We start from the raw sequence: 11,911 nt of genomic DNA on the forward strand, positions 1-11,911 counted from the left end.
TACCGCTTCCCACCCACAAATGCATTCATGACTACACAGAATTCATTCAAAGGTAAATATGTACAGCAACCGCAGTTTATTGGACTGAATCCTCCGAGATTTTCATCATTGACAAGGCAAAAAATAAACATAACATATAGGCTAATGCAATAGAGAAATGATCTCCAACAGTCAATAAATGGTGTACAAAATGGAGTCTGAAATACCGGTAGACGTGTCTACTATTCCTCGGCGGACAAAATATTACTGATCTCATGGTCGTCTATTTTAATCTGTAGGTGGACAATACAACATTTTTAAGTACAAAAAGGGAGCAGGGGTGTTTGGTCTCTGTTTTTTAAATAAGCTTCGAGGTGGTCGACAGCAAAATTGGTGGAAGATCTCTAGTCCTCTAGAAAGTCATCATCCAGGTTAACATCACTGGTGTCGATGTCATCTACCTCCAAATTGTCCAGGTCAATTTCCAGCTCTTCCAGATCCTGTGCACATAGACATTGTTTTTTTAACAGCTCCTTATTGAGAGAACCAAATCCACCATTAAAATAAATCAGAGCATGAGAATGAGAAATTCGACCTGATCTTTTTCCGACTGGGACAACTCTGGGATTTCCTCCTGAGTCTGTGGAGGGACAGTTTCGGGCTCTAAAGGCATGACTGAAGACTCGGCTGCTATTACAGGGACCGACACTAAAGGAGAGTCTTCACATTCTTCTGTCTGCAGAGTAATAAAAATACAAAAATGAACCAAGTTCAACAAGTGTGCAAATAAAAGCGGAGTGGTTGGATAAAGCCGACAAACCTCAGTAGCAGAAAGCTGAAAGATCCCTTTGGGCTGGTATCCTTGAGCCTCCTCTATAATATTCCTGTCTTCGTTTAGCTGAAAGGGAACAAAAATAATCGGTCACGTGACTCTGAGTTGTTTAACATTCAATACTTGGAGCTACACTTTGATTGTATTATATTCTCCTTAACTCACAGTGACCAGGGGATAATCTTTGGCTGGCCTGGTGGCGCCTGAGCAATTTTCTTTGAGGTAATCCTCAGCTGCAAATGCTTCTTTCAGACCGGGAAACAGGTTTTCATACTCCGTAGGATCTGCTAAGGATTCAGCAGCCTAAAAGCGTGTTGAAATCATGATATGAGGAAAGACAATTGCATTCAGATGAAAGCAGGGTTCACATTTGCGACAAGAGTGCTTCAACTGAACAGTAATCCACCGTGCTCACCTTCTGGTTGACCTTGGCCAAATTTTCCCTCCACAGTTTGACCACACGGGACACCTGGCTGGGCAGGTATGTGCGTGCCAGGAATGCAGCTTCAGGTAGGCGGTTGGTTCTGATCAAAAGCTCCAAACATTGATCCAGTCTGTGAGGAAATGACGGCAGAATGACATTTTGGCCGGTGATCAGTCACACATTGAGTCACAACACTTACTTCCCCTGCAGGAAGTAGGTCATGAAGGCCACATTGTTCTTGCCGTCCTTTTCGGCACCCTCGGCCAACTTGCCCACCATTGGGGCGTTGCCCGAGGCGGTGGCGAGGAGGAGTAGGCCGCCGTAATCCTGTGCGTGATGCAGACACTCCTGGGCCAGGCCAAATTGGCACTTGCTAATAGCCAGCTCTGCCAACTGCTTCCACTTCTGCTCAGACTACAAGAAGTGAAATAAAGACATTCAAAAAAAAAAATTAAGAGAAGTAGAAATTTATGTCAAATACCCACAACAGCTATTGGAACACAAATGGTGGAACAACACAATTAGACAGCAGCATTTTTTTTTTTTTACTCCTTCCATCAGAGACACAAGTTGAACACATCGGCACAACTCTTCTCAAAAGTTACCTCTGCCTCTACAGCCAGCTGGTAGGCAATCTTCAACTCTCCCAGCTGCAAGGCCAGCTCAAACCTGTGTTCAGAGTCTGTGGACACAGCTAACGCCTGCTGCTTGAAACCCTGGGAAGCCAAGAAAAAAAATCAATTGTTGTAATAACTCCTAACGACAGGAGGCGATGAGTCCTAACCTGTTTTTCCAGGAAGTGTGCCACCCTGGTCCGTTGTTCTTTAGGAATTGTGGGAAGCACCTTGTCGGCCATCCCAAAGTCCCTCCTCATGACAGCGGTTTGATACTCCAGAACGGAGACCAGGAGGGAGTAGCTGACAATGTTGAGCTCCTTGTCTCCCAGGTACAGGCGGTCATCTTTGGGTATGTAACCCAGTAAATACATGGTTCTGCGTAGACAAAAAAAAAGGGGGGGGGGGGCATCTTAAATGACTGTCGTTTGTCTTGAAAATGAAAAGGGATGTCTGACCTGTCCAGGTGAGCAATGGTGACGATCTCCCCTCCTACAAAGTAATTGAGTCTGTTGACGGAGCTGGTGTAAATGAAGCAGTCCCCAACCCAGAGTCCCGTCTTCACAATCTCCTGGATCTCTCCTTGGACCTGAGCCGAGAGAAGATCCAGGAACTTACAAATGCAATGTATGAGTGTGTTGGACTCAGACTTGGAACCCTTTTTTTTTTTTAATGGCTTTTACTAGACGTGTGTTTCAAAAGCCAGAAGCACACAAACCTCAAAAGCATCCTCAATTCCATCCTCTGTCACGCCTTCGTTGTTCTCTTGCGAGGCAGCGACTTTATCGGCCATGTAACGAAGGATGAAGAAAGACTCTTCTGTTGCGATGCAGACCAACTCGCCGGAGTCAGACCAGAAGATCTGCACACGGGGGGAAAAAAAAACGAATGAATACCAGGTTGAGACTCAGACCAAGACAGACTGCTCATGACGTGCTCTAGGAGAAGCGCACTTACGTGTTTAGGTTGGATCTCAATGCGGCGGACCAGCTCGGTGTTCTCCCAATCGTAAAAAGCCAGACCGTTCACTGACCTCACCCCGAGCAAGAAACCACCGTAGATACCTGCAGGGTCCGCCCCCCCCCAAAAAAAGGCATTGTTTTCCTTTTCTACTGTCATTGATTACATTTTTGAACCTCAGCTCAGCATTGTCGTTACCCTCAGCTCCAAAGTCGGGCTTGAAGGACTTCTTCTCTTTGAAGTTCTTGAATATTTTGACGACACTGTTGCTTTCTCGAATGGCATATCTGTTAAAAAGGCACATTGACTCAAATCTATTGAGAAGTGGCGCATCCCAGACAGACTTATAATTGAGCACTTACTCAGAAGAGTCATGTGCCCAAGCAAACTCCTGCGCTGAGCCAAAGCTCTTGTTCCTCAGAGCCATGGCGGTGTAGATGATGTACTCGCCATCTCCACACACCACAACGAACCTGCGAGGAAGAGCTCAAAGTGAGAGCAGGCCTCTCAGAGGGAGGGGGGTTTGAAAGGACACCGTACCTCCCATTGGGGTTGTGTTGGATGGTTTGAGGGTAAATTTCACAGCTGCCCATGTCTTTCACAGCCAGCGGGAGCCGCTCCCCGTCCTTGATCTCGGCGTCACCCATGGCCTTCAAATTGGCCTGCTGTATTTCACTGTGCTTGGCCCAGATAATTTTCCCGCTGGTGTCCATTGACATGGCCGGCTCCTCGCGCCCAACCTGCGGAGACGTGAAAGTAGTTGAGATTGAACACAGAAGAAATGCCTGTACAACTATCAGGAATTTGAAAATGGATGATTACAACGATGCTCTTGTACTCACTTTGATGATGATGCTGCCTTCATCATAGCCCAGAGCTACATTGTTGGAGCCCCTGAGACCGCATACGCACCATACCCGCTCCATTCCGTAGTTGAGCGTGCTCTCCAGGCGGTACGTGCTCGAGTGCCAAATGCGAACCGTACCTTCAGCGAGAGGAGATCAAAGTTATGCGAGGCAAAGCTCAATCAAGCTGGAAGAGAACAAAACAGAGAGAGGATATATATTTCAGCTCACCATCCTCTGACCCGGTGATTATAATCGGCAGCTCCGGGTGGAAGCTGACACAGGAGACGTTCTGGGCATGGCCCTCCAAAGTTTGAACACAGGTCTTGTTCTAGAGCGGAGGTAACCAAGAACAAATTATGCAAAGGGTGGGAACAGAGTAAAGACTACAAATGAGTCATTCAAATAGCTGAATTAGTATCTGTCAGTTACAATTCCGAGTTCTAAAGTTACTGGGATAAATAAAGGCGATGTACCTGGTAGTCCCAGATTTTGACCTGGCGGTCATCAGCGCCTGATATCAGGTAGGGCTTGTCTCCTCCACTATAATAGTCGATGCAATTGACCCCTTTCTCGTGGCCTTCCAAAGTGAAGTTGGGAGATGACGAGCCCAGTTGCCAGACCTGAAACGACACACGGATACGACTAAATGAGCTTTAACACGCTCGGTAGCTCCTGAATATTTCGTCGTGGAACAATATGGAACATTTCTACAAGCTTTTGAGATACATAGCTACTATATGGCAGGCATGGTAGTCCGGGCAAGTTCTTACCTTGATAGTCCTGTCAAGGGAGGCGCTGGCAAATTGATTATTGTCCTTTGGGTTGATGACGATCTGCATGACGTAGTGCGTGTGACCCTCAAACACCTGGCTGCAGGACCACTTCTTGTCCCAGTCCCACAGCTTGATCAACATATCATCTACATCAAGATAGGGAAAGCGTTTAAGAAGCGCACTGCTGGAGAAACACATTTGGGTGTTGATTCCAGGGACAAGCCTACCGCTGCTGGTGAGGATGTAGGGCTGTGTTGGGTGGACAGCGATGCAACGAATGTAGTCAGAGTGGGCTTCAAACATGTGAACGCGCTCCAAGGTGTTGTAGTTGAACACGCGGATCTGCATGTCATCCTACCAAGGGAGAAAAAAACATTTTCTGTAACAAAGTTTGAGAAAATCAGGTGGAAATCAAGGTGAAAAACAGCATTGCAAGACTTACTGCTCCAGTGATGACCCAGTTCTTCCTGGCTACAAACTTGGATGCTCTTACGGGGAGGTCACACACTTCAAACGTCTTCACTAGTGTCTGATTAAAAAATGAATAAATCAAATGTTATATTTTCTGTTTATTCAGCTGCGTTTGTGTAATATCCTCCAAAAATACTGCTCATGCATGTTTTACTTGTGTTTCGTGGTTCCACACACAGACGCTGCCGTTGTATAGACTGGCCAGCATCCATGGCTCGGTTGGATGAAGGTCCACACTTTTCACACGGTCAGACCTGGCTGTCAACCTCCGTTTGATGTCAAGCCTCAGCGGCTGAAAAATTGAAGACACAAATGTCGGTTCTGAGCAAAACTTGTAAGGTGACCACGTTACAAAGAATTTCAGATTGGCGTTCAATCATGACAGACATTCATGACACGCAAACATTTAACAAAAATGTGCTACAGCTAATTAGGTTATTTAGACCAACAGGTATTAGTCTTTATTTCAAGTTATTCGACAATATTTGACAATTAAACAGCCAAAGTTTGACATCTGACGATCTTCTGCACACCAGAGCTAACTAGCTGCTAAGCTGCTACCGAGAATACCTTGTTTTTGCGAAAACCAGACAAACAGCACAGTAAAAATAAAAACTGCGTAGAAATAATGACAAGCTCTGCTTTAAACCTTACTGACCATTTTCAATCACCGTTTCTTCGACACAAGATGAGATAATGGTGTTGCGCGAGCCAAATGTCGCGATTTGAGTAAACGGGCAATAGACACTGACGTGGAAGTTCCGGGAAGACAATTCTCGCGAGGGTTTGGAGCGAGAACGATTGTTGTGACGTGGCGGATAGCAACGAGACAAATAAAAATATTTGCAATTAAAAATGGAATATCTAGGGTTATGGTTATGGTAGACCTAGTTTCAAACACGTTACAACAATAACAATGATTTTACATCGTTATGAATAGATGTTTTGGACCATATTTATGAATTATTTATAATTACAAATACGCTGCCACCTAATAAAGGTGCTGTACCTAATAAAGTTCGAATATGAAAAAAAGTACATAAATAATAATAATTCTATTCTGCTCTACATGTAATTAAAATAAACTTTAAATGTAAACAAATGCAGAGGAACACACGAACTACTATTAACGAGCCTCGATGATGCTTCCTGAACGCAGCAGAGCAAACCAAGATGGTGGTATGTTTTGCTTCTGCACGTCTCGTCATAAACATGCAAACTAATGTGCACACTGACATATTTTCTTGTCATTCTTGTGACAGAAATTCGGGCTCCAGTTCAAAGCAACTCTTGAGAATGTCACCAACGTGAGACCAGAGGGCGAAGACTTTCGCTGGTTTCTGAAGGTAGGCTGTGCTAATTCTGACTACTGTGGCTAGACAAGTAAACAATTCATTTTGCCTTCAGACTTGATCACCCAAGGTGTGCTGCAGAAGTTATTGTTACCACATGTTATTGTGAAGAAATGTTTTTACTTGACTCCCTATTTCAAACAGCTGGCATTATGGTGAATGGGTTCAAATGTGTTACATATTTGATGGATTCATGTAGTTCATCTCTGCCACACACGAGACTAATATTGGTACTTGATTTTCTCTGTTTAGCTCAAATGTGGAAACTGTGGAGAGATTCCAGACAAATGGCAGTATATAAACCTGGCGGTAAGAATGATGTTTATGGTTTTTCGACCAAATTTGCATATTGACTTGCAGTGTGTGTTTTAGGAGAGTGTACCGTTAAAAGGAGGAAGGGGAAGCGCCAGCATGGTGCAGAAGTGTAAGCTTTGTTCCAGGGAAAATTCAATCGGTAAGAGCCAGCCGTGTTCATGTCTGAACTTGCTATTCGCAATTGCCATCCGCGTGGTCTCAAATGATGTTCTCATGCAGATATCCTCGGCGACACCATTACACCGTATAACGTAAGGCCGAACTGTTCCATTTGACATCGTCTGTTCGCAAGTCTGTCATTTGCAAACGTTACGTGTTGCATAGCCCGGATTACTGTCTGTCTGTTTCATCGCAGGTTGAGGATAGCGAAAAGTTCAAGACGATGGTGCAGTTTGAATGTCGAGGTTTGGAGCCCGTTGACTTCCAGCCGCAGGTGAGTAACTCCATTTAACTGACCAGCCACAAAAGTGGGAGAAAATTATTGCTTTGGACTTTTGTCCTGGCCTGAAAACACCAGGTACAACTTATTTTGAACAAACATTCAAAAACTGAATTTATCCAAAAATAATAGTCATTTTTTTCCCCTTTCAAACTCACCTCAGGCTGGCTTTGCTGCACAGGGAGCAGAATCTGGAACATCATTTCCTGAAGTAAACCTACTAGAAAAAGTAAGAAGATTGTTTATCTGGGCTGGGGGAATATGACTGATGACATCATTATTTGTTGTCCACATTTCAGGATTGGACAGACTACGATGAGAAAGTCAAAGAATCAGTGGGAATATATGAGGTCACGCACAAGTTCATCAAATGCTGATGATGTTGCCCGACATGTGACAAGGGACACTATTGACAAAAAAAAGTCGGTCCAGTTTCCAGATGGATGGATTCCAATGGGCACAGCGTGGCTTCAATATGTGGCAGACAGCAATTGACGTGAACATATAAATACAATTCAGCTTTTTAAAATATCTTCAATAAAAATGAGAAAATACAAATCTTGGGTTGAGAACCTGTTTTTTGCAGATTTCACTTAGTGGTTGAGAGTCAATATATATATATATATATTTTATTTTTATTTTCAATAAATGTCATGGGGTTATTGACTACAAATGTGTAATTAGCACGTGTGAGTGGGTGACAAATTGTTTTGAAAATTAATGTAATTTTGTTTTTACTCAAGAAAAGTCTTACTATACATGGTCTTTTTTTTTTTTTTTTTTTTAACTTTCAAATGGCAGTGCGCATCCTGATTAATACCGAGACTGGAAGTTGGGCACGATAAGAGATTTAGACTAAAAGAGTCAAACATGATGTGGCCAACACGTTTAATACTTTTAGCCCATTTGACTCTTTCCATCTCTTACATGCAGTGCCCCAATGAGCCCAAAGAGTAAAATGAACAGATTAAAATATACACTTAAAAACATGTTTAATAGCATCGTAGCGGCGGCTGACACAACCAGCTACTGTAGTTGAGATGACGGAACATATTCAAAAATACATCCCGACATGAGCGATGCCATTATTCCGACAGCCAACGAGATCCCAAACAAGCAGTCAATTATCACCATTAAAATGAAACCGTGAATGGACGTAAATAACCCAAAGAGTGAGTCAGTAAAGTGGATGTTGCTCATACGTAAGTTGGGTTTTTTCCAGAGACGTTAGTGAGAATACTAAAGTGAAAGTTGGCTCCTAAAAATACAGTTGGGGACCCTCTTTGCAGCCCTACTCATGAGGCCAACTTACAAACAATGCGTGATGAAGTAGTGCACAAAAATAATCAAATATAAGTTTATAAACAGGTGGCAAGTGCTCAATCTGACAACAAAAATGGGCCTGGAGGGAAATGGAACTATGAAAAACAAACAAACGGAAAATTTGCCTGTTGCGGCGGCTCTAGTTGTCGTCGTCGTCGTCGTCGTCTTCGTTGTCGTCATCCTCGCTGATGAGGTAGCCCCGCGCCCCGCTGTGGTGAGGAGACGGCGAGGTCTTGTTGAAGAAGGGCAGGCGGAAGGTGGGCGAGGGCGAGCGCTCCTCGCGGGTGGGGCTGCTGCTGGGGCTTTGGCGGGGGCTGATGGCCTGCAGCATGCGACCTTTGCCCTCCTTCAGCATGTGCTTCTGTGAGTGAACGAGAATATCGAGTTGGCAGCAGCTTCAGACTCGTGCTGATGCACAAATGTGTCATCAAGTAGAACACGACATGCTCACCAGAGCTCCCTCAGGCCCAAACATCTGCAGGAAGTTGCCAATGAACTCGCGGGACTTCTCCTCCCACTTCTGGATGAGGTCGATGCTCTTCTCCTCCACCTTCTGGACAAACTCTTTGCTCTTCTCCTCCACGTCTCGTACCTTCCTCTTCACCTTGTCCACGCGCTCCTGCAGGTGGTACTTCTTTTCCTGGAGAATGGCAACACGGTTACGCGCTCCCTCCTGACAAGATTTGAACACGGCGGCGGGCGCTTCTTACGTTGATGAAGCTGACGTTGAGTTCCTTGGCCGTGTAGCCCCTCTGCAGGTTGCGCCTGGCGTACACGTCGTAGTCGCGGACGATGCGCGTGATGATGTCGGAGGTGGAGATGCCTTCTGTCCGTTGGGTTGGCGCAAACATGCCTGCGAGAAGAAAAGCATCTTTGAACTCAAAAACCTTTTCTAATCGGTTCTTGCGCTGTCTGTGCACTTCCACTAGATGGCGGAAGTTTAATTCATGTTCTCCTATCAATCCCAATACAACAGTGGGTATAAAAAGTCTACACCCCCCAAGTTTAAATGGCAGGTTTTTGTGACCTTCCTGTGTGCTGTTTGCATGTTCTTGTTTACCTGCTTCCTTAATGTGCTTGTATACGTCGTCACTGCCGGCCGAGGAGTACGGGATGTCGTCGTGGGCCACAAAGTCGATCTGGTGCCACCCACAAAAGTGACACAGCAGGGTTTCAGTCGTAAAAAATCAAATCAAACGGAAAGCAGCGAGGTGACACGCTGGGAAGCCCTCTCTCTCTCGTCCACTCACGCGGTGTTTGGCGAGGAACTCGGGCGATAACGTCCAGGGGGCGTTGCGCACCACTTCGTCCACGTAGCGGCAATGTCGGATGGCATCGTAGCGCTCGTCTTCATTCATGACCGTGAAGCCCTTGAACTTGTGCGTCAGGTCGTCGCTGCACACTTGAAACACAAACAATCGACGGTGAAATGACGCTGGCGCAGCACGTGACAAACATGATATGGAAAACACACTTGCCTCCAACTATGAGGTGCGTGTTTGGGAAGAGGCACTTGGCCTGCATTAGAGCCCTGGCATGTCCCGAGTGGAAAACGTCAAAGATTCCATCGGCGTAAACCCTCACCGGCCTTTCCGCTGCATAGACACAAAACGCCATCAATGATTCATTCGGTGAAACGACGTCGGATCGATGACGCTTGGACTCACGCCGCGTTCCCCGTTTGGCCTCGTCCATGCTGACCCTCTCGTAGGGCTGCGCGTTGGCCGGCACCAGCTCGTCGGCGAAAGGCGCCGGGTGCTTCAAGCCCTGAAGGGAGCCGTGCAATCAGCACAGGAGCTCAAGCAACGCTCCGAACGAGCTTTCTTGCTCTTTGAATTGCGCAATCGAGTGAAACGCAGTGCCGACTCACCACGGTGCATCGGGGGATTTTGCCAATCTTTTCTCCCACCTCTTTGTCCACATTGGAGGCATCTCGTTTCCTCTTCCTGGACTGAAGTGGCACGCTGGCACTTTCCATCTGAGTGAGAGGTGAAGACAAACGACCGTGACAGCTGCAACGAGACGACCGAGCGCCAGAAGCGAGCGGCTTACGTCACATGTCAAATTGACGCAGCACAAAGTCAGCAGCGTGCGGCCGTATCAGACCCTTATTGACTTCAGCTGACATTTTGACTTTCCTAACAGTTACACTGCTCCATTTAGGGAACACCGTTAGCATCTGCTACACCTTCCCCAATGACAGAGCCCAAATTCACGTAACGCTTGAGGCCATCAAAGTGGGACTTTGTTATTTTTAAACACCCAGGAAGTGGGATTCCTTTGGCTTGAACATTGCAGCTGTGTGCATTACATAAAAGCCTGCACACGAAAAAGTGATAGTGGCAGCTGAGCCAACACTCACTTTGCACATTTCATCATACTGTACATGCTGCTATAAAAGAATGGGAGTGACAAATCCTGTTTAACCGCATGCTTAGTGAGCAACCCTTTCATTGTTGATATAATTGACAAGGAAATTACCCCGAACAACCATTTATTTGCATATGCTGCTGTGCGAGCGGGCCACTGAAAAATGAATGGTGGGCCACAAACGGCCCGCTGACCCAAAGTTTGGGCACCACCCAATTATGTTGTCACCCTCATGAAAGTAGACTGGTTATCTTTGTATTTGTCGAAATACTGGAACATTTCCAAACATTTGCTTTGACTCTGGAAATATTTTTGCCTACTTCTTTCATGTTATTAGAATTTTTGCAATTTCAAAACATTTGGAAACTTTCGTCCTGGAAGTAAACTTTCGTATCTACCCACCCGAAACTCACAATTGTGTGTGAATTTATGGGCGGCAAAGGACAGTTTTTTTGGGGGTTTTTTTTGTCCAACAACAGCAGAACATTTTTAAGATTCCTCAAGATGAAAATCAGCTACTTGGGACTAAAGGCAACTGACAGCAGATAACAAGTGCCACTGGTTGAGCAGCTTTAAGTCAGCTGGTTTTCTTTTCTAGCAACACAGCCTCTCAACCTGCTAACAACTTCACGTACAAGAGTTTTGTTCTGTTATTTACTTACTGTTCACTTTTGTTCGGTGTGCTACTTGTTGAATTTCTCGGCGACACCTCCTTTCCGCAAAGATAGTTAGTTATCCGGCTAACAGAAAGGAAGCTCGCTTAACCACCGCCGACTACGAGCTCGATGCTAGCTATTGCAACTTGTTTGCTAACTTGGAGCGAGTCAGCCAGAGACAAGTCGAAACAATCCCCGGTGGCGTGGAGCTACGCCCTGGTGCTCGCTGTGCTAGCCGCGGCGGTGTCGTGCACAGGGCAAGGGGAGACACGCAATTCGGCGGCCCCCGCGGCAGAGCAGTGACAGATTGTACTACAACGCTGACAGGTCAACAATTTGGGGACTACAAAAAAAAAGCGGAAGCGATTTGAGAAATGCATTTCCGGCTTTGTGCTTGGGCGGTGCTGCCACTTAGCGGAGTGACATCGAAATTGACTGTTGTTCATTTCGTATCATTATTATTATTATTATTATTATCATTATTATTATTATCATTATTATTATCATTATTATTATTAATCAGTAGCTGCAGCGCATCATTTGCTCTTTTTATGG

At 45.5% G+C, this 11,911-nt stretch overlaps 3 protein-coding genes across 4 annotated transcripts; 1 reads left to right on the forward strand and 2 right to left on the reverse strand.

Annotated features, from left to right (window-relative positions):
* Positions 1–53: 53 nt before the first annotated feature.
* Positions 54–5,701, reverse strand: copb2 (COPI coat complex subunit beta 2). The gene is made up of 22 exons (XM_037276225.1): positions 5,560–5,701; positions 5,056–5,193; positions 4,873–4,959; positions 4,658–4,784; positions 4,428–4,576; positions 4,131–4,277; positions 3,886–3,985; positions 3,652–3,794; positions 3,350–3,549; positions 3,172–3,282; positions 3,008–3,096; positions 2,807–2,913; positions 2,568–2,711; positions 2,308–2,438; positions 2,020–2,227; positions 1,841–1,951; positions 1,435–1,649; positions 1,227–1,365; positions 977–1,114; positions 800–877; positions 575–715; positions 54–479 (listed from the first exon to the last, which is right to left on the reverse strand). Exons 1-22 carry the CDS (start codon positions 5,560–5,562, stop codon positions 384–386), a joined length of 2,802 nt encoding a protein of 933 aa, XP_037132120.1. The 5' UTR covers positions 5,563–5,701; the 3' UTR covers positions 54–383.
* A 304-nt stretch (positions 5,702–6,005) lies between these two features.
* Positions 6,006–7,561, forward strand: czib (CXXC motif containing zinc binding protein). The gene is made up of 8 exons (XM_037276237.1): positions 6,006–6,080; positions 6,164–6,247; positions 6,506–6,562; positions 6,626–6,707; positions 6,788–6,819; positions 6,924–7,001; positions 7,171–7,236; positions 7,307–7,561. Exons 1-8 carry the CDS (start codon positions 6,075–6,077, stop codon positions 7,382–7,384), a joined length of 483 nt encoding a protein of 160 aa, XP_037132132.1. The 5' UTR covers positions 6,006–6,074; the 3' UTR covers positions 7,385–7,561.
* Positions 7,562–7,878: 317 nt separating this feature from the next.
* On the reverse strand, positions 7,879–11,686 carry LOC119137158 (choline-phosphate cytidylyltransferase A-like). Of its 2 annotated transcripts, none has more exons than XM_037276239.1 (9): positions 11,363–11,686; positions 10,201–10,308; positions 9,998–10,097; positions 9,809–9,925; positions 9,581–9,732; positions 9,391–9,469; positions 9,041–9,183; positions 8,782–8,970; positions 7,879–8,691 (listed from the first exon to the last, which is right to left on the reverse strand). In XM_037276239.1, the coding sequence occupies exons 2-9, from the start codon at positions 10,306–10,308 to the stop codon at positions 8,470–8,472; spliced, it is 1,110 nt and encodes a 369-aa protein (XP_037132134.1). In that variant the 5' UTR covers positions 11,363–11,686; the 3' UTR covers positions 7,879–8,469. The 2 variants fall into 2 exon arrangements, with proteins under 2 accessions (XP_037132134.1, XP_037132133.1); XM_037276238.1 differs by having other exon boundaries at positions 10,201–10,342.
* Positions 11,687–11,911: the final 225 nt, after the last annotated feature.

Source organism: Syngnathus acus, chromosome 17, assembly GCF_901709675.1.
Source record: "Syngnathus acus chromosome 17, fSynAcu1.2, whole genome shotgun sequence".
Taxonomy (NCBI): domain Eukaryota; kingdom Metazoa; phylum Chordata; class Actinopteri; order Syngnathiformes; family Syngnathidae; genus Syngnathus; species Syngnathus acus.